Genomic DNA, 18,824 nt, shown 5'->3' on the forward strand with positions numbered 1-18,824 from the left:
CCTTTCTCCCCTCCCCCCCCCTGCCTGCCAGCCTTCGTCCCCTGCTCCACGCTGCCTGCCTGCCTTCGTCCCCTGCTCCACTATGCCCGCCTTCATCCCCTGCTCCACGCTGCCTGTCTTCGTCCCCTGCTCCACGCTGCCTGCCTTCGTCTCTTGCTCCACGCTGACTGCCAGCCTTCGTCCTCTGCTCCACGCTGCCCGCCTTCATCCCCTGCTCCACGCTGCCTGTCTTCGTCCCCTGCTCCACGCTGCCTGCCTTCGTCCCTTGCTCCACACTGCCTGCCTTCGTCTCTTTCTCCACGCTGCCTGCCAGCCTTCGCCCCCTGCTCCACGCTGCCTGCCTTCACTCGCCGCTCCCCGCTCCCTGTCTCTCCCCCCCCCCTGGCTGCCTGCCTTCGTCCCCTGCTCCACGCTGCCTGCCCTCATTCCCTGCTCCACGCTGCCTGCCTGCCTTCGTCCCCTGCTCCACTCTGCCTGCCTTCATCCCCTGCTCCACTCTGCCCGCCTTCATCCCCTGCTCCACGCTGCCTGTCTTCGTCCCCTGCTCCACGCTGCCTGCCTTCGTCTCTTGCTCCACGCTGACTGCCAGCCTTCGTCCCCTGCTCCATCCCCTGCTCCACACTGCCTGCCTTCATCCCCTGCTCCACACTGCCTGCCTTCATCCCCTGCTCCACACTGCCTGCCTTCATCCCCTGCTCCACACTGCCTGCCTTCATCCCCTGCTCCACACTGCCTGCCTTCATCCCCTGCTCAAAGCCGCCTGCCTTCGTCCCCTGCTCCACGCTGCCTGCCTGTCCTGTCCAGAACCTGCTCTACCTCTGTTTCTTCCAGAACCTGCTCTGCCTCTGTCCCCTCTCTCCTCCCAGTAACCTGACCTCCTATGTCAACAATAAACATCTATTGTGTTCCACTCTCAATGTGTGTGTGTGAGTACATTGTGTCCCCCTGCCTTGCCTGGTTTTAACAGTTACAAATCTCGTTATCTGTACATATATCGTTGTTTACATATCTATAGAGGAGAAATTCACATTAGTTAATGCTGTTGTGGTTCGTTGTGCTGTCCACTTGTGACACAGCACTGGCAGCATTTAGTTTTGTGCGTTCACGAACTATCCTCTCATTTTAAGGAAGAGGCTTTTTGGTTTCATTATTATGAAAAAAAATTGTAGACTATTTGGAGTTATGAAGGGTGCCAAGATAATCTAGAGGTACCCAAAATTAAACATTAAATGGCTGGAAACAAGCATGCCATGGGAACTTTAAAGGACTGTGTTGCAGATCAGTATGTATTTGCAAAACATACCTACAAATGGCATCAGTGTGGATTATTTAATTTTTGTTATTTTAACACACTTTCTTCAGTCTCTTGTTTCCAAAACAGATTTTTGGATTGTGATGCAAGAAAGAAAAGCTAGTTAAATGCTATGATTTTCTGCTACTTTTGGTCACATTTTTAGTTTATATTTTATGCCATGCCTACACTAGGATCTGCTAGAGAAAGCAGTAGTATGTCTCCATCTCTCTCTCTCTTTTTTATTATCAAATTTATAAGATAACTTCCAAATCTGGCAGCTGGTTGCGTCTATTTGCATATTACAAGCAATTGCCACTTGCATAATGTGTGGGGAGTGCCTAAAGTACAGAATAACCTACACTGTCAATATACCCACTCAATGAGTCACTGAACACAGAGACATTTTGTCTTACACAACCAGTACTTGGTGGAAAATAATAACCATCAAAAAAGAGCTATGAATCCCTGTTATACTGGCATATATCCCTCTCACAACATGTTTATTGTAATTCACATGCTCCCTTCTAAACACACATATACAGTACCGCATTTGGGGAAACGTTTGTAAAATTAGAATAGACGTAAACGCTGTTTTACTCTGAGAAGTCATCTTCAAAATCATAGACGATCTCTGTCAATGGAGGCTCGTACTGTCGCATAGCAACCATGTTCAACAAACTAAAAAAGAGTACAAACTGCACCGACGTTAACGCTAACGCTAACCAGCGAGCTAAACAGTTGTATATGTATATGGGAAACCAACCAGAAAACGCAATTGAAAATGGTGAAACAGACGATACAAATATTTGCTCGCCTTAAACCCACTAAAAAACCTACTGCGGTAAGTGGGTAACTGAAACTCAACACAGAAACACCACTCACGGAATAATAAATTTAATGTTAGCTAGGTAGGATATTTAACTACGACAGCTAATGTTGGCGTTGCCTACAAAGTATGCGAATTTTGTCATATTTGTTAATTATCCAATTTTATAGCTGACATGTTATCACAATATAACATGTTTTAACCATATATTTAAAAACACGCACACACACAACTATCTAGACATACTGTAATACTGGTTGTGTTTACATTTTCTACATATAACTTTCACTGCAAACATTTCGGACTCTCACAGCAGGAAAAGCCAAGGTGTCAGAATCAGAATCTTTATTGGCCAAGCATGATTAGACACACAAGGAATTTGACTCCAGTACAGAGGCTCTCAATGTACTTTATAAGGCAACAGTAAATAATAATAATAAAACTTTGTGTATTCCAATAGGAAAATGTGCAGTCAATAGGAGAAACAATGGAAGCAATAGGGGGACAAATAGGAGAAAGAGTAGGTGAAAAAGATACATGATCTATTTATAAATATATATACACATTAGGCAGAAAAGAATCAGAATCAGAATCTGCTTTATTGGCCAGGTGTGTTGGACACATGAGGAATTTGACTCTGGTACATCGGCTCTCAATGTGCAAACAGTAACCAGCATAAGGCTGTGTAATATAACAAAAATAAGCAGTATTAACAGCAACAAACAGTGCAAACAGTGCAGAATAAGCAGTATGAACTGACAGTAAACAATGCAGACAACAAAGGAATGTTCTTTGAAATGAAATAATTAGGGATAAAAACAGAGTACTTAAAACAGAGTACTAGAGACCTATACAAGTCTGTATAATCTGTACAATGTATATATATACAGGTATTGCACTGAGGTTTATTGTCCAATCATATGGTCATTGGTTAAGTGTTCATCAGAGTGACGGCCCAGGGGAAGAAACTGCCTGGTTGTCTTGGTGCACAGTGACCTGTAACGCCGTCCAGAGGGGAGGAGTTTAAACAGATTGTATCCAGGGTGTGAGGGGTCAGCAGTGATCCTCTCCGCCCTCCTTTTGACCTGTGAGGTGTACAGGTCCTCCATGGAGGGCAGGCTCACACCAATGATCTTTTCTGCAGTCCTGACTGTTCGCTGAAATCTGTACTTGTCCTGTTTGGTTGCTGAGCCAAACCAGACAGTGATGGAGGTGCAGAGAACAGACTCGATGATTCCTCTGTAGAACTGTATCAGCAGCTCCTGGGGCAGTTGAGCGTGTTTAGCTCCAGGTTGTTGTGGCTACACCACAGGACCAGCTGCTCAACCTCCCGTCTGTAGGCTGACTCATCACTATCTTGGATGAGACCAATGACCAATATCATCAGTCTATCCGTCACTATTTATAGCCCAAACAATTAAGCTGAGAGGACCTTCATTAGCCTGCTGCTATTCAGCGGGACCCCGAGTCGCCTTGCCAGCCAGCCAAACAGGTGTTCCTTAATAATCACTGCTGAATTGCCAGCAACAGTGGTTTGTGATTTTCCCTCCATATGTTTCAAGCTGTTAGCAGTCCTCTACTGAGAAATGAATGACTTTCTAAGTCTCATTACAATATCTTACAGTACTTACAGGTGGCTGTTGGCTGGCAATCTGACCCCAGTACAAGACAAACTGGTAATATTTGTGACTTTCAGCCCTACAAAGGTTATTGCTATGGCTGGTAATATTATGATCAAAATGTAAAGTTAATGTAATGCCTGTGGCTCCACTGCAGCTACTGTTACTCTTAGAAAATTCTCTGTGCTTGCTAAAAGTGCAGGGGGTCCAGTGGCTCTAACAATGATAATGACTCCCTTCTGTTAAGTATCCAAATAAATCAATCAAGTGAAATGAAATTACAACAGGCTACAGTACCAGGGCCCCAGAACTAGTGCACCTGAATGGAATGCAAACTTATTAGTTTATGTTTTCAATTATCTGTGCTGTTTTTGCTGTGACATGTCAAAATATCTATTATCTAAATATCTATCTATAGTTGTTGTTGTTGTCATAGCAAGTGACCTAAAAATCACAAACACAGTAAGATGGCCACACTATCTGTTTGTTTATTTATTTATTTATACAAATTTTTGTGTTGAAGATTCTAACAGCTAGTAGCCCTACTGTATTTTGCGCTGATGTTCAGTACAGTATGTTTTATACTGTATGTATATGACTTCTTTGTATGTAAAACTACACTAAGTTTACATTGTTTCACCATTTAGTATTAATTCTGGTAGAACACAGTGGCCTTTTTTAGGTCATAATGGGATAGTAAAGTTGCTGTATTAGAATCAGTTCCCATTGACAACGAAATGCAGTCTTGTTAGTGCACTCTTTAATGTGTTAGTCATTAAGGGAAAACATACTGAGCCACTAGCAGATTTGTAATTCTGGGGTGGTAATGTCTAACTGTGGTAAACATATATCAGCCAATTCTACTAGTGGTTATCTTGCAATGAAGTACACACGTGCATACCCATTTTCACCTGCCAGCAGATAAGGCTTGTCTTTATTGCACACATGTAAAAAAGAAAATCAGTTTCTTCAGAAAGACCCCTGATAGAGAACTTTTTCTCCCTAAGGCTCAGTTTATTGTCTGAGCACAGCAACAGATGGAAGGAATAATCACATTGCTTTGAGGTTTTTCTGAGGCACTGTAGCTTAAACTGACAATATCCAGCAGAATGAAATGGACACGGCCAACTCCTTGGGGCTTTTTATGGTTCTGCACATGTCCATATTGAAGACACCAGATCAGTGTAGGTAAATGAAACAACCCAATTAGTTAGGGCTTTATCTTTTATTTGTGAGACCCTGGGACTTGTAATTGTATCAGTGTCTACTGGAAGCACCCAGTATGTCAGAACCCATGTTAAAGCTCATTGTGTGTGCGTGTGTGTGTGTGTGCATGTGTTGGGGGGTGGGGTGGGGGGTTTGGACTGACCTAGCCAATGCACAATCTGTAGTTTTCCTTGTCTCCCAAAAGGTATGGCTTTGGCTTTGACGAGCAGAGGTGAATTTGCAGTGCCAGTGTTTACCTAAGCTCATCTTGATTTGTGACTCACTTCTATTACTTTCCACAAGACATATGCTTCATTAACTCCATCTGAAAGTCATTTCTGGGGCTTGCAATACCCAAACCATTAATGGCCAATCTTATATTTTAGACCTAACATGATATATTGTTTTTGTGCTTAAACAGAGCAGAATGTATGGTGCCACATACCAGCATATAAATCATACAGTATGTAGCAGACTGCCCTTTCAATAACATTACTGTAGATGAATGCATATGTGGCTACTCTTAAATGCTTCCCAAATTAGGCCTTTTAGTAAATTAGCTCTGTAGATCATCATTTTAAAATAAAAAGTAGCCTGTAGCCTTGTTCAACCATGGGGCTGACTCTACTGTTGTCTCTGGCTCCGTCAGGTGTACTCTGTGGACAGTGAGGAGCAGACAGGTGCTTCTCTGGAGTTTGTGGTCCCCAGGGACCTGGCTGATGGCTTTGTTAACAACAAGAGGGAGTGCTACCAGTTCAGGTAGAGTGTCTGACAGCAGCATTTCTAAACATTTTCATTTGCTTTTTTACCCAAATCAGCCAGCTAATTTGTTCCAGGTAAATTCAGCTAGTGGGGTCTTTGATGTCCAATATAATAATTTACATATCTACAAACGGACTATACATCTCTCTAGCATTTACACTGTAGGTTGAAGCATTTATATTTACTGTTCTAAAGACTTCAGAAGGGGTTCCTCTTATAAAAGCAGAGCAGCTTGTTTGTAGAGAAAGAGATTAATAGGAAATAAAACTGTATATAGTCTACATGTAGCCTTTGTAATACAGTATTATTAGCCACAGTCATAAGTGATTGCAGAACGTATAAAAATGGCAATCACTTTTGTTATACTAAAATTGGGATGAACACAGCTTTTGATTTCACTTATGCTTAAGCAAAAATCTGCAAGTGTGGTGTAACTAAAAAAAAAAAGTTATCATGAATGAAGATCCATAGAGCAAGGTGTGTTGCCCTCCACAATTTGAGCTCTGTGTTGCATAGGAAATTTCACATGAATAATTCATCCACTATTTTTGTCAGTGCTGAGGCAGAAACATCTGCTTAACACCGGTGGTGAAAGCTGCAGCCTTATATACCCTCTGGGCAGGGCCCATGCCACGCTTCCGAGCCCTAAATTCACAGTTAGGGAGTCAGACAGCAGTGGACACTGAGAGTCTTTGAAAACCACATAGAGTCCTATAATAGCATGTGGAGGTTCCCTTGTGCCATTATAGAAATAAAATGTCCAGATTTAACAGTCTTCCTGGGCGGATTCCTCTCACATCTCTCATCTTACTGTGGGCTAAAACATGATGGTTTGAAGCTGCCTTAGAAAACAGAATGACTAAACTCCTCTTCATCCACTTAGGAATTTAAATAGACTGCTTTTTGTGCTTCTTCAATACTGTTGTGGGTACATGTGTTGAGCCTTGGATGTTTGAGAGCAACATACATTTTTACTGTACTGTAGGTTATGGGATTAAATTAAGTAATAGATCTATGTTCTGACTTGTGCTGTTCTGCCAGATGTGCCATTAATTCACTGTCTTTGTTCTGTTCACTTTTGCCCAGGTTCCAGAAAGTGTTTGATCAATCAGTCAAACAAGAAGAGATATTTGAAAACATTGCCAAACCAGTTGCAGACAGGTAAATCTTACTTTTCAGTGACAATAAATGTTTCTTTTAATGACACGTAATTGTGAATGTTTAAATAATTTTTAAAACCTTTTGTCAACCTTTAAAAAGGCAAACTAATTATCCCAATGACAAATCACAGATGTCAAGAGGTGTCAATGACCACCTGTTGCCACACAGGCTTTAGCCAGCCTTGTTAGCAGGACATCAGCAAAGTTCAGCTGTCTTTAAGATGGAAAGATGGGGTGTCATGGTTTTTAGCATGTTTTACATCATTAAACCAGTAAGTGCACTGAGCTGGCAGGCATGATGGCACAACGTGCCATTGTGAGTGTGAGAACACAACACAGGGCTATTGACAATCTGTGAAAAGGATGTGCATGGCCTCTTTCAGAAGTGAAAGATCAGGAAACTTCATCGTTTAATTAGTCATGTACAAGGGCCACATTCATGAAATGGACCTGCCTCAGATCAACAGAACAATTCATGAATATTATTCAATATAAGGGAGATAAGGGGTTCACTGGGCCTGTTTTATGTCAAATCTTAAATATATTTTAAATACTGATACATACACTGATTTGTTAAGTACAGGTGCACAATAAGAGTCCTCATTTATTATCAAAATAATAGACTAGACTAGACAACATTCAGTTTTAGTTAGTGCTTCCAGCTTGGTTTTGATAAAGTTACCAGTTTCTGGTTGATGACTGGCTATGATCGAAATAAACTGATTCTTCTGTTAATATTTTCAACTGACAACAATGTGACTATCAAAGGTTTCACAGTTAAGATTTTAAAGATTGCTTTGTAAAAATTGTGAGAGCTAAGATGATATTGTTATAAATTACAAATGCACTTTGAAAAAGTAGACAAGGGGAAGCTTTACAGTTGGATATGAGCAGAAACATTAATGGCATGCATCTCTACAAGATTAATATACAGTAGATGATTCTCATCTAGCTTAAAAAAAAACAAATATACTTACTACAGATCCTATACCAGCATAAAATAAACACAACATATTTCATTTCATTTTCCACCTCTCAATTAACAGAAGTGTGCTTTAATGATGAAATTCAGTCTCTTGCTTCTTTACATCTCTTACTGTGCCTGACAGTTCTTTAGACTTAGTCTAAATCAGGACGGACTTACAGCCAACAAAGGAGAGAATTGACTTGGAATTTCCTGTGATCACATGTTGATTGTGTTGTTGCTCTAGGAATGTCTCTTCCTCTTCATTAAACTCTTTCCTTGTGGCTCAGTTTAGCCCTACCATCTCCTCAATATTCCACCCCAGTCTTCTCTTACAATAAGAGCTATTTGTGGAATCCCACAGGTGCCTTGCATTATCTTTCCCATTAGGAGACATATAAACAACCTGATGGAATGTCTGGATTGGCTGACTAAGGACCTGAACGTATCTGACCTGACTTACACAGGTTCACTATTAGGCTGCCCTCCTCAGCCAACCTTTTAACACTTCCTTCTTTTTTGTTGCAGATGGTAAACATAAGGTTAAAAGGTTTCAGTCAAACCAGGCTATGCCTTGCCATATCAAGTTTGGCGTTTTTTAATCTTTGATATGACAAGTATATCTGTAGCCTAGAGGTCACTATTCATCCCGCGTAGCCATGACCAATCTGTCTGCCCAATCAGTCAGCAACTGTCAGTTTTGTGTCCAGTTGGAAGGATGCTTGTTTACACACTGAATGTTCTGAATTCTACAAAGTTCTAATCTTTCAAATCCACTCTCACCACAGTGGCTAAAACACAGGTTCAATACCAAGTCATTGTACTAATAACTATGAAGCCTATGTTGATCCTGACCTGACCACTGTTACAGAAGCACATCTGGACACCGATGTCACTAATGCTATGCTCAGACTACATGCTGAAGTGACTCAAATCCATTTTTTTTTCTCCAGGTGACTCAGACCTGAACTTTTCACAGATGTTTGAGCAAACTAAATTGGATCTTTTCAAATCAGATCTGGACCACTTCCATATGTGGTCCTAGATCTGATTCTTATCTGATCTGGGACCATGCAACCACTGTCAGAATGGTCTGATCAGAATTTATGTTGTTTTTAAAGCCACCAGCTTCTGCCCATGTGCCTATTGTCATCATTCTGTGTCGGCCCCTCACAGATGATTAAAAATAAATATAAAGGAGAGCAACAATAGCGACAGAGGTGAGTGGAGAGACGAGGACATTTTACTTTTGTTTGAACACTTATGCAGAAGCTTCTCTTTAGCACTAATTGTCTAATTGCTGTTTTGGTTGGTGCTCTGTCATACTTGTCACACTTCAGGTTTAGCCAAAAAGTCTAACTCGTTTACTTGCACACTAGTTATTGTCTCAGCTGTGGTGTAACCAAAACCAGTTATTTCAACAGTCATTTCAACCCCAACACAGTAGTTTTAAAACAAACCAGCCTTAATATCTTCAGGAGAAGAAGAGCCAATGTAATGTTACTGGCCTGGAAATGCAAACCCTCTATCTGCAGTGTAATCCCTCGTAATCACATGGCTGTCGAACCTCAGCCCAAATTCAAAGAAGAATGGGGGTCTGTTCTGGTTTATCCTTAACTGTGTTACCTTCAAAGACTGGACATACTGCTTCTCATAACAAGAACAGGAAGAACAAGGATATTCTGGACGATGCATTGCCAATTTCCAGGAACACTGAGGTGTAAACAGGAACAAGTATTGGGACATGCCCAAGCCTCAGCAGCAGGGCCTCGGCCGCATCATTAGCACTGACATTAAACTAAACACTGAGCTGGTGTCTTTTCCTCCCGCTGTCAATCACTGCCATGACTCATGATAGATTAAATGGATATGCAATGGCCATCCAAGACAGACTAACCAACCACCAGGCCATAGTGTTTTATATAAACTGACATGGACTGTTTTCCCTTATCCTTTTCATGGAGGCCATGGAATTGTACAGCACACAGGAAGAGAAAGCCACACACTGCTCAAATACTGGGTTGGCACTAGAATAAGTGAGAGGCTTATGGTTGTTTATAATTCTTTTTGAAATATATTGTGTCAAGCAGCAAGCACAGTACTTAGCCTCACCTTTCATCCAAGCTCGTGTATCAGAGGCCTTGGTTTATTTCCAAGACTACAGAATAGAACTGTTTTTTAGTGCATATTTACTGTTCCTCTTACATGTACCACCATTTTGAATGTTCAGTTCATTCAAACAGAACTGGATACCACTGGTTTCCATGGCCATGTGTACGTGCAGAAAGGCAGCTCAGTGCCAAACCAAAATTTATCGGGCCCTGCCTAGTTGAGTGGGTTTGGGCCATTTCCTTCACTCATACTTGGAGACATTCCTCCTTCACGGGCAGATGTCTGTCGCCGTAGCCACTCTCCGTGTACTGACATCTTTTCCTGTGGATTTAAAGTGTCAGATTCAATTCACTCAGACCTTTGGTGTCTGCTTACTGTAGGGACGTACTTGACGGTGCCTTGCACTTTTGCAATTCCAGATGATGATGTTATAGGAGGCACATGATGCAAATGAAAAACAATATGGTTACATTTACAGACAAACAGATGCATTCTGCTTTTTGCAAGTCATGATATGTTTATGTCAGTGTGACTGAGAAATAACTTTATTTCCACTTTTGACAAACGGTTATTGGTAGGACCATTGTCACACTGGTGTCAGCCAAGCAAATGCTAAATTAGTCTGTAGTTAAACATCTTTGCCTAAACTATAAACATCAAATAAGGTGCTTTTTTGTGTCTATTCTGTGTGTGTGTGTGTGTGTGTGTATACAGTGTATTGGCTGGCTTTAATGGCACCATATTTGCCTATGGCCAGACGGGCAGTGGGAAGACCTTTACCATCACAGGAGGCGCTGAGCGTTACAGTGATCGAGGCATTATTCCCCGCATCCTTTCCTACCTGTATGAACGATTCAGCCAGGTCAGCACAGTGTGCTTTTCATGATTTTTTTTTCAGTATAACATTTCATTTTAACTGCTGCAGAATTAAAGTTTATACATTTGCTCTTGCCTAATGTCAAAAACACTGAGATTTTAATGTACTCAGTCCAGTTTTACTTACATTACTGTTTTTGCTCCACAGGACAGCAGTATGGTCTATACTACACACATCTCCTACCTGGAGATCTACAACGAAATGGGATATGACCTTCTGGATTCCCGACATGAAGCCTCTAGATTGGAAGACCTACAGTCAGTGTTCTCTCTCTCTCTTTTTATTTATTTATTTATTTTTGTGCTTTTGCTACACAGATGCTGCAGTGCATACAGTGGAGTGTATGTTCCTCTTGAGTGATTAATGCACTTATTTTAAAGCTGAATAGACCACTCTCCACGGGTCTATTATTCTCCTAAATACTTGTGGGTTTAGTCAAGCCTTATTCCTGAGCAGCCATTTGTCAGTGACTGTGTGATGAAATGTGGAGACTGTAGTATTTAGCACCCCGCTATGAACTGCCAGCTAACTTCATGAGACAGCAATAGATGCAGCTGACCTGGTGGCAGACTGTGCCACTGGAGTGAAGAGGAAGTTAGGTCCAAGAGGGTCATGTGAAGAAGTAGTTTTTCATAGCCAGTTAATGCTGCGGGGCTTTTTTTAATGTCCCTCTACCTCTTTTTTCTCTCTCATTGCTTGTTGTCCTTTCTTTGGCTCATCTGTGTGACTGTCTCTCCTTCTCTCCCAACATCCTGTTTCATCCTGCATTTTTTTTCGTTTGTGTTCATCTTTCTTTGTAATTATAAATTCCATCTGTCTGGTGGTTTGTCTGTCTATGTCCTTGTTTAGTGGACAGTTTTTTATACTCAGTACTTATTCATCTCATAGCAGACTGGACTTACAGATGTGACATTGTCTTGGTACATCATTTTGGTGTTTGTCTTATATTTTCTTTTATGAGCTCCATTTAAGTTTTTTCTCTCCTTTCGCAGAGAATCCAGCTCAAGGTTTAGATAACCACAAATAACAGTCTTCTGGAAATAGACAGTGCCTGTCGTTAACCATGCTGTGGCCACACTTGCTGATTTAAGGAGAAGCTGTGGCAGTGACACATTTCCCTCTTTGAATGTTGGCCTGCTTCTTTCTTTCACTGCCCACAGTACCCTTTCTCTTATTTCTGATATTTTTACACTCATTTTTTTCTTCTTTATGTCTCTATCATGTGTTCAGCTTTCCACCCTCTATGGCTAAATGTCTGTAAATTATCTGTAAATACATTCATTATTGATATCATTTTTTATATTTGTGTAAGAATAAAATAATCAAATCCTATTCAAGGTTGGCGGGGCTGTTTGGGAAAATAAACCTGCCAGTACACAGCCTTTAATCACAATAAGATTAATACCGTTTTATCAAACTACCTCAATTACTTGCACATGTTAACAAAATATGCTACATGTGTTCTGTAGTCATTCTGCCCTCTTTTACATCTCAGTACAGAAGCTGTACTGTCACAACTGTGGTGCCATGATGGAAATGATGTGGTGAGATCACAGGAGTCATTTAAACCCATCTGTTCAAGCACACTGTGCTTCACGCAGCCTGACAAGAACCAATCACCTGTTTGTTTTTAAAAGCAAGCCCTGTCTGTTATCAAGATATGAACCTCTGAATAAGTAAAGCAAAAGCGTGTCAAACTGGGCCACAGCCCACAGTGACTTGCAGATGTGGTTTGTTTGGATTTCAAGCTGAACAAGGCCAAGGCAATCAGAGGGAAATAGCCAGCATAACTAATAATTAGTTTTATGTAATTGCTACAGCATTGGATTATTTGGGTTTTGACTGGAATATCCTGCTATGCCATTTTTTTAGTTAATAATCTCAAGTTAATTTCTAATGATGGAAAGCTTTTTCTTTTCCAGAAAAGTAATGATCATGGAGGATCCCGACCAGAACATCCATCTCAGGAACTTGTCACTGCAGCAGACGGCAAACGAAGAGGAGGCTCTGAATTTTCTCTTCCTGGGTGACACCAATCGCATGATTGCAGAAGTAAGAACACAGGCTTCCACAGGGATTCAGCACTACACAAAAGAAATGTAAAATAGGACTTCCACTTTTTAATGCATACTGCAGTGTTTTAGTAAGGATTGTAGACAGTATGCAAAAATACATGCCCACTCCTAGGGTAAGTGGCATAAAACATATTTGTTCATAAATGTAAATGCATTCTATATGGCACCTTCAGACATTTTAAAAATATTATTTTGGTCCCCTGTGGTCCTGTCACCATGTTTTTTTCCCTGTAAATCCAAGATTTCACTCTGTAATCTCTGTTTATGTTGTGGTGGGGTTTTTTCTGCACTCACACACCCGGACTCCCCATGCTGATAAGACGTGGTGGGTCAGCCTGATCTTGGCTTTTTTAATCCTGTTGTTAGTTTATAAGTAAATAAATGACACACAAATGACCTGGATAATCAGGTTTCAATTAGAGACTTTCCAATAGGAATAGACATGGAATCTAAGAATTTCTCTGTAAATCAGAAATGGGCTTTATACTGTAGCTGATATCCTTTCAAATACATTTTGCAGTGTATGAGAAAATGTGTCTGTCAAGTAATATACACCGAACATAGCCCATTACTAAAACAATATTGCATTTGTTTTGTTTTTTTTACCTTGAGGATACACTCCCATTGTCCACTGCTAGAAAGGGGGGTATGTCAGCGGAAACGCATTCTTAGATGTTGCAGCAGGCTGTTGATCAAACAGTGCAAGGCGGTGCACAAATCAGCCGGGAGCATCCAGCACACTCCACCCACACAGAGACTTTTGTGAACTCATGCTCTGTGGGACTTCTCCACAAGATTTCTCTTGAGCCTGAAGCAAACAAAGAACCATCATAGCTGATTTATCAGTGCCAGAATCATCCCAGAAGTCTTTGCTCTTCATACACTTCCAATAAAGTTAGCAGTAATGCTTACTTTCTTCTCTTGCTCCCAGCCATGTGGATACAAGATGACACATTCATTCACGCCACACTCGGCAGACCATGAGGCCACTCACTTTGAGACTTGGCAATCCCCTCTACACTTTTATTGGAGAGGAAATAAAACACATGTTCTCAGCATTCTTCTTAGCCTTCCTTCACCCTCTTCAGGAAACATTTCCTCTCATCTGGTCTTTTCTCAGTGTCCTTGTTTTTTCTCTTTATATGTGGGGATGCAGGGCCTGGACCTCTCCCTCTCTGTCTACATCCTAACTCCCTCCTGAACTCATGGGGGTGAGTAGGGTACACAGCAGGTGGTCCAAATTTTAGCATTTTCATTTGGCAGTCTCTAAATGTTCTGATGTTTGCAGCACTAGATTGCCCCTTTATGCTGATCCACTGCAGCATTGTGTGTGGTCAGCATGTGGTGCATGTAAGATCAACATGTGGTCAGTTTAGAGCACAGGAGAGTAAAGAAATCACTCCAATGAGGGGGATATCAAATATGTGTGCATTAAATACACATCATCAACACAACATCTCAAAACTTACCCAAACTGTCGCTTTGCTGGTGCTCAGTCTTGATAAATGCCTTGGTAAATAGTGCACAATAACACTGAGATAAGAGCCAACAGTCACTGCTCATCTGTGGGCAGGGCCCAGTGTTTTTGAGAACTTTTTAACTGTCATCCATGCTTTTACCAGTTTTCACTGCATGTGCTGTGTATTAACAGTCACTTCTTCTATATCACTTTATTTACTTCTAATACAGTAGGAGTTTTCCAATGGGCAACACATTTTTATTGCTTTCAATGCATGAGCTGCAAATTATTTAAGATTAATATGTATATACAGTATCTCTCAATTACACTGCTTGTGTTGTGGTGATAAACATGCTGGGAGTAAGGTAATGTGTGACTGAACTCATTCTAAGTACAGTACAGGCCACTAAGGTTTTACCAGCATTTATTTGATAATGGCTGGTGTGAGCAATAGGACTGATTGTGAAGCTAAAGAGTTTTTATAACATGGACACTCTGTCCCTAATCTTAAACCTTTATACAAGTCCTATTAGGTACGGTATGTCATCCCTTGCCACTATTACTTTAAGGGATACCCTGTGGTGCACATATGGATGTGTGCAGAGGAAAGAGAGGACAATGTGTGGTTTGTCTCAAAGTATCAGCCCTATGATAGACTGGTGACCTGTCCAGGGTGTACCCCAATGGGTAAAGATAGTGAAAGGTCTGTCATGAGCTTTCATGACTAATAGACAGGTGCTGGTACAGTTATGCCAACAAGTCAGGGTCAGAGCACCTCTTTAGAATGGTTGACCTGGAATGTTTGTCTTGACGTTTTCAAGTGGTGAGACAAAGTGAGTAATGTCCATATTGTAGATCAGGGCCAATTATACAAAAGAAAAAGAATCTAAGCCTTGATCAAAACATAAACCAAATCATAGTGCACTATACCATCAGGATAACTTCTCCCTTCTAATTGTTATTTACAGTCACCACATATATTCAAGGTGCCTATAGGACAGACAAGAAAAGAAGTCCATGATTCGGACAATGTCAGTGAAAGTACATTTCCTCTGTTTCCTCTCAGTGCAGACGACATGAGTAACCCAGACTTCTCCACTTAATAAGGCTTGTTTTAGCAGAGTGACTCATTCTGTTCCTGTCTGACTTCTGCTGTTGCAGTGACCATCTGAAAGTCAACCTCAACTTTTGTAAAGCCGCCACCATGTGTTTACTGCACATCGATTACACATGGTGTGACTTTGATCTTCAGACCTGTGGGAGCAAGAAAAAAATATTAATCAAAGGAAACATTTTTTGTTGTTTGACTATGGAAAGTACCACAGATGGAGAATAAAATTTCCTGTTTCTATTTTTTATGCCCTCCATGTGTGAAATACACAAACTCACTTGCATCCCAACAGTACTGCAGTAATTTGTCAAAATGTTTTACTCTCAATCTTTCTATCATCTCCAGACTCCCATGAACCAGGCATCCACACGTTCCCACTGTATTTTCACTGTGTACTTGTGCAGACGTGAGCCGGGCTCAGCTACCCTCCGGCGCTCCAAGCTCCACCTGGTAGACCTGGCCGGGTCGGATAGAGTGAGCAAAACTGGCCTGAATGGGCAGCTGCTCACAGAGGCCAAGTATATCAACCTCTCCCTCCACTACTTGGAGCAGGTAACCACTCCTGAAACTTTTTAAAAAATTTGAAATAATACATTGTTTGAAGGATTTAACATGGATGGATTTATTGTAAACAATGAAATATACTTTGGCCTAGAATGTGTTTGAATTTTCGCTTCATGTACTATGAAAGATTTGACACACCAGTTTTATTTTAATGATTTCCACCAGGAGAAAATATGTCCATCGTAATAAATTTTATGTTAGATGTTTGACTCTGATTACTGGCCATTATATTACTCTATTAACAGTAATGATCCTGTTAGAAGGGATAATTCAACTTTCTGTGAGACATTACTGTATGATACAATCAGTTGTTTCATTTGCCACCTCTGTCTCTGTCTTCATTTACATGTCAGCCCTTTTCATTGCTCTTTTCCTCAGGTGATCATTGCTTTGTCAGAGAAAAATCGCTCCCATATTCCCTACAGAAACTCCATGTTGACTTCTGTGCTGAGGGACAGCCTCGGGGGCAACTGCATGACCACCATGATTGCTACTATGGCAGTTGACAAGAGGAACCTTGATGTAAGGACATATTCAGACATAGTATACCTTTAGGTTAAAAGATTTGTAGTGAAATAATTCAACAGGTCCCTTGTTATTGGTAGCCCTGACAGCAGTGAATGAAACCACAATGAAACCAAGCAAAAAGAGCGTTTTCTTAGAATTTTAGGAGACAAAATACTCTCTTGAATATTGTCCAGGAAAAACTCTGCACTGAGATTATGAACATTTTCCCACCTTTCTTGATGTCTTGCATGCATTCACTTGAACAAATGTGTCAAACAAGTACTAAATTGAGAAGGAGTAATTAGGAGTAACTACCTTCAGAGACAAAAACATTGATAGTTTTTTTTTTTAAACTGTTTTCTTCAGGAGTCCATCTCTACATGCCGCTTTGCTCAGCGTGTGGCTCTCATAAAAAACGAGGCAATATTGAATGAAGAGCTGGATCCTGCCCTGGTGAGACAGCATTTCAGCAGTCACTACAAATATCATAACTTAGGCAGAGGAGCATGACTTCATGTACTGTTTCATTGTTTCCAGTCCTTAAATTGATCAGCAAATGAACTGCAGTGAGAATACAGCTTCTATGTGTAACTAAATGTAACCCATCATCAACTCAAGTATCTTTTTTAGGTTTCCTATACAAAATTAGTTTTTTTCAGTGTCAGACAGTCATCCTGAAGGAAGCAGTTTCCCAACCCGTGGACGTCTGTCCATATTGTGTTGTTTAGACTGCTCACAGGTCCTGTTTGCATTCTCTCTTTCTTGTTTGCATGCCTCTAATTCTGTTATGGCATATTTTATTCCAACACCTCACAGCATCCAGCTGCTGTGTGTTTATGTCTTTACACACATTCATGCAAGAAAGCACAAACTGCATGTACATTACTGGTCAAAAGTTTTAGAACACCTTTATTTTTTCCGTTATTAGTCTAATTCAACAGTGACACTTCACGCTTGTGGCATTCTTTCTACAACTGAAATCAAATATTTTTCTGATAGATAGCACTGCTGCGTAAGTTTCCACAAATGTGTTGCACTTGTAGGTTGTCTAGCTTTCGCTCTTCATCTGGAAAGTCTGCACAGTGTTCTGGCCATTCCATCATTTGAAGCCGACCATATCTTTCTTTGCTTCTACACAGCCTGGAGGGATGTGTTTGGGTCATTATCCTGCTATAGGATGAAACCCTAAAAAGGTCTGACTTCCTTTGTTAATTGGCATTTTTTAAATAATGCTTCAGAGGGGACAAAAACTGTTTTTTCCACCTCTGTCTTTGTACATTTGTTGTTGTAAGTAATCAACCAAAGCGGGAACACCTGTGGGATTAGTTTGCATCAATTTTCAAAGCTAAATTTATTTCCACTGCTGCAGAACAGATGGAATTTAACCAATTACTTGATCCCCGAAAAAGGCCTGTTTTACGTCAAATTTACATACCGTTTTATTTTTGGTGACTTTTTTCCCCTCTGGCACTTTACTTTTTAGCTTTGTACCACTTATTTTATATACACTGAACCTGAACTGCTTAAACATAAATAAAAACTGGAAAAATGTTGGTATTTTAAAACTTTTGACCAGTAGTGTATGCAGCCACACAGAGCAATTTGTGGCCAGATGATGTAGATCTGAGGACAAGTGTAACATTTTTAAAATGCGAGTAGGCAGTCTGTTTACTTTCAGTAATTTTATGTAGTATCTATATACTATGATTACATAGCAAGAGCCCAAATTAGGAGATGTAGAGCAAATAAAGTTTGGGTGAAAATAAGTCCTTGGATTGTTACTACATGTGGTTCCTGGAGCCATGCAATCATTTTTATACATGCTTCCATTTCAACCTTTTGTTATACATTATATAATGAGGAGTAGGAAATCATATTGCCTCAGCAGTTTAGCCGAGTTAATGTGTGACAGTGGCTTCCTTTTTTCACCTTTTCCCTTTAGAATCCTTGTCAGACCTTCCCCTATTGTAGTGCGCCAGGAAACAGACCTCGTAGTTGTTGCAGCGGCCTCAAAATCATCACAGCTATATCTGTTAGCTCTCCTCCATCCCTGATGTGCCTCAGGATCAACAGCTACTGTATTACTGCTGCTGAGACTTGGCTGGCCAGTTGCAAACCCTAGAGAGGTATTTTTAAGAGAGTCTGCGGCCCAGTAATTGTGACAGTGTCTGGCTGCTCTCAGTTAGGTCCAGTACAGTTACAGCTCCAGGCAAATCCATACTCCATGGGCAAACATCTTGTTTTTGTTCATGGCTTTTTAGCACATTTCTCATTTTGTTTATTTCTTT

The 18,824-nt window shown here is 40.8% G+C and overlaps 1 protein-coding gene across 3 annotated transcripts in view; it reads left to right on the top strand.

Annotated features, from left to right (window-relative positions):
- The first annotated feature begins 1,991 nt into the window (after positions 1 to 1,991).
- The window catches only part of kif6 (kinesin family member 6), a 60,134-nt gene continuing 43,301 nt past the window's right edge, over positions 1,992 to 18,824 (top strand). For 2 of the 3 annotated variants that reach the window (XR_002275582.1, XM_020608729.1), the window contains exons 1-10: positions 1,992 to 2,135; positions 2,581 to 2,640; positions 5,595 to 5,704; positions 6,794 to 6,868; positions 10,658 to 10,805; positions 10,968 to 11,077; positions 12,743 to 12,872; positions 15,811 to 16,017; positions 16,408 to 16,551; positions 16,903 to 16,989. Coding sequence is in view for 2 of the 3 variants with exons in the window: in XM_020608729.1 (XP_020464385.1) it covers positions 2,076 to 2,135; positions 2,581 to 2,640; positions 5,595 to 5,704; positions 6,794 to 6,868; positions 10,658 to 10,805; positions 10,968 to 11,077; positions 12,743 to 12,872; positions 15,811 to 16,017; positions 16,408 to 16,551; positions 16,903 to 16,989 (1,131 nt within the window). In the remaining variant the exon portion in view is untranslated. The remainder of the gene's footprint in view (positions 2,136 to 2,580; positions 2,641 to 5,594; positions 5,705 to 6,793; positions 6,869 to 10,657; positions 10,806 to 10,967; positions 11,078 to 12,742; positions 12,873 to 15,810; positions 16,018 to 16,407; positions 16,552 to 16,902; positions 16,990 to 18,824) is intronic. The other variant, XM_020608730.1, reaches the window with a different exon arrangement.

The sequence above is a fragment of the Monopterus albus genome, unplaced genomic scaffold (assembly GCF_001952655.1).
Source record: "Monopterus albus unplaced genomic scaffold, M_albus_1.0 scaffold94.1, whole genome shotgun sequence".
In the NCBI taxonomy this organism is placed as follows: domain Eukaryota; kingdom Metazoa; phylum Chordata; class Actinopteri; order Synbranchiformes; family Synbranchidae; genus Monopterus; species Monopterus albus.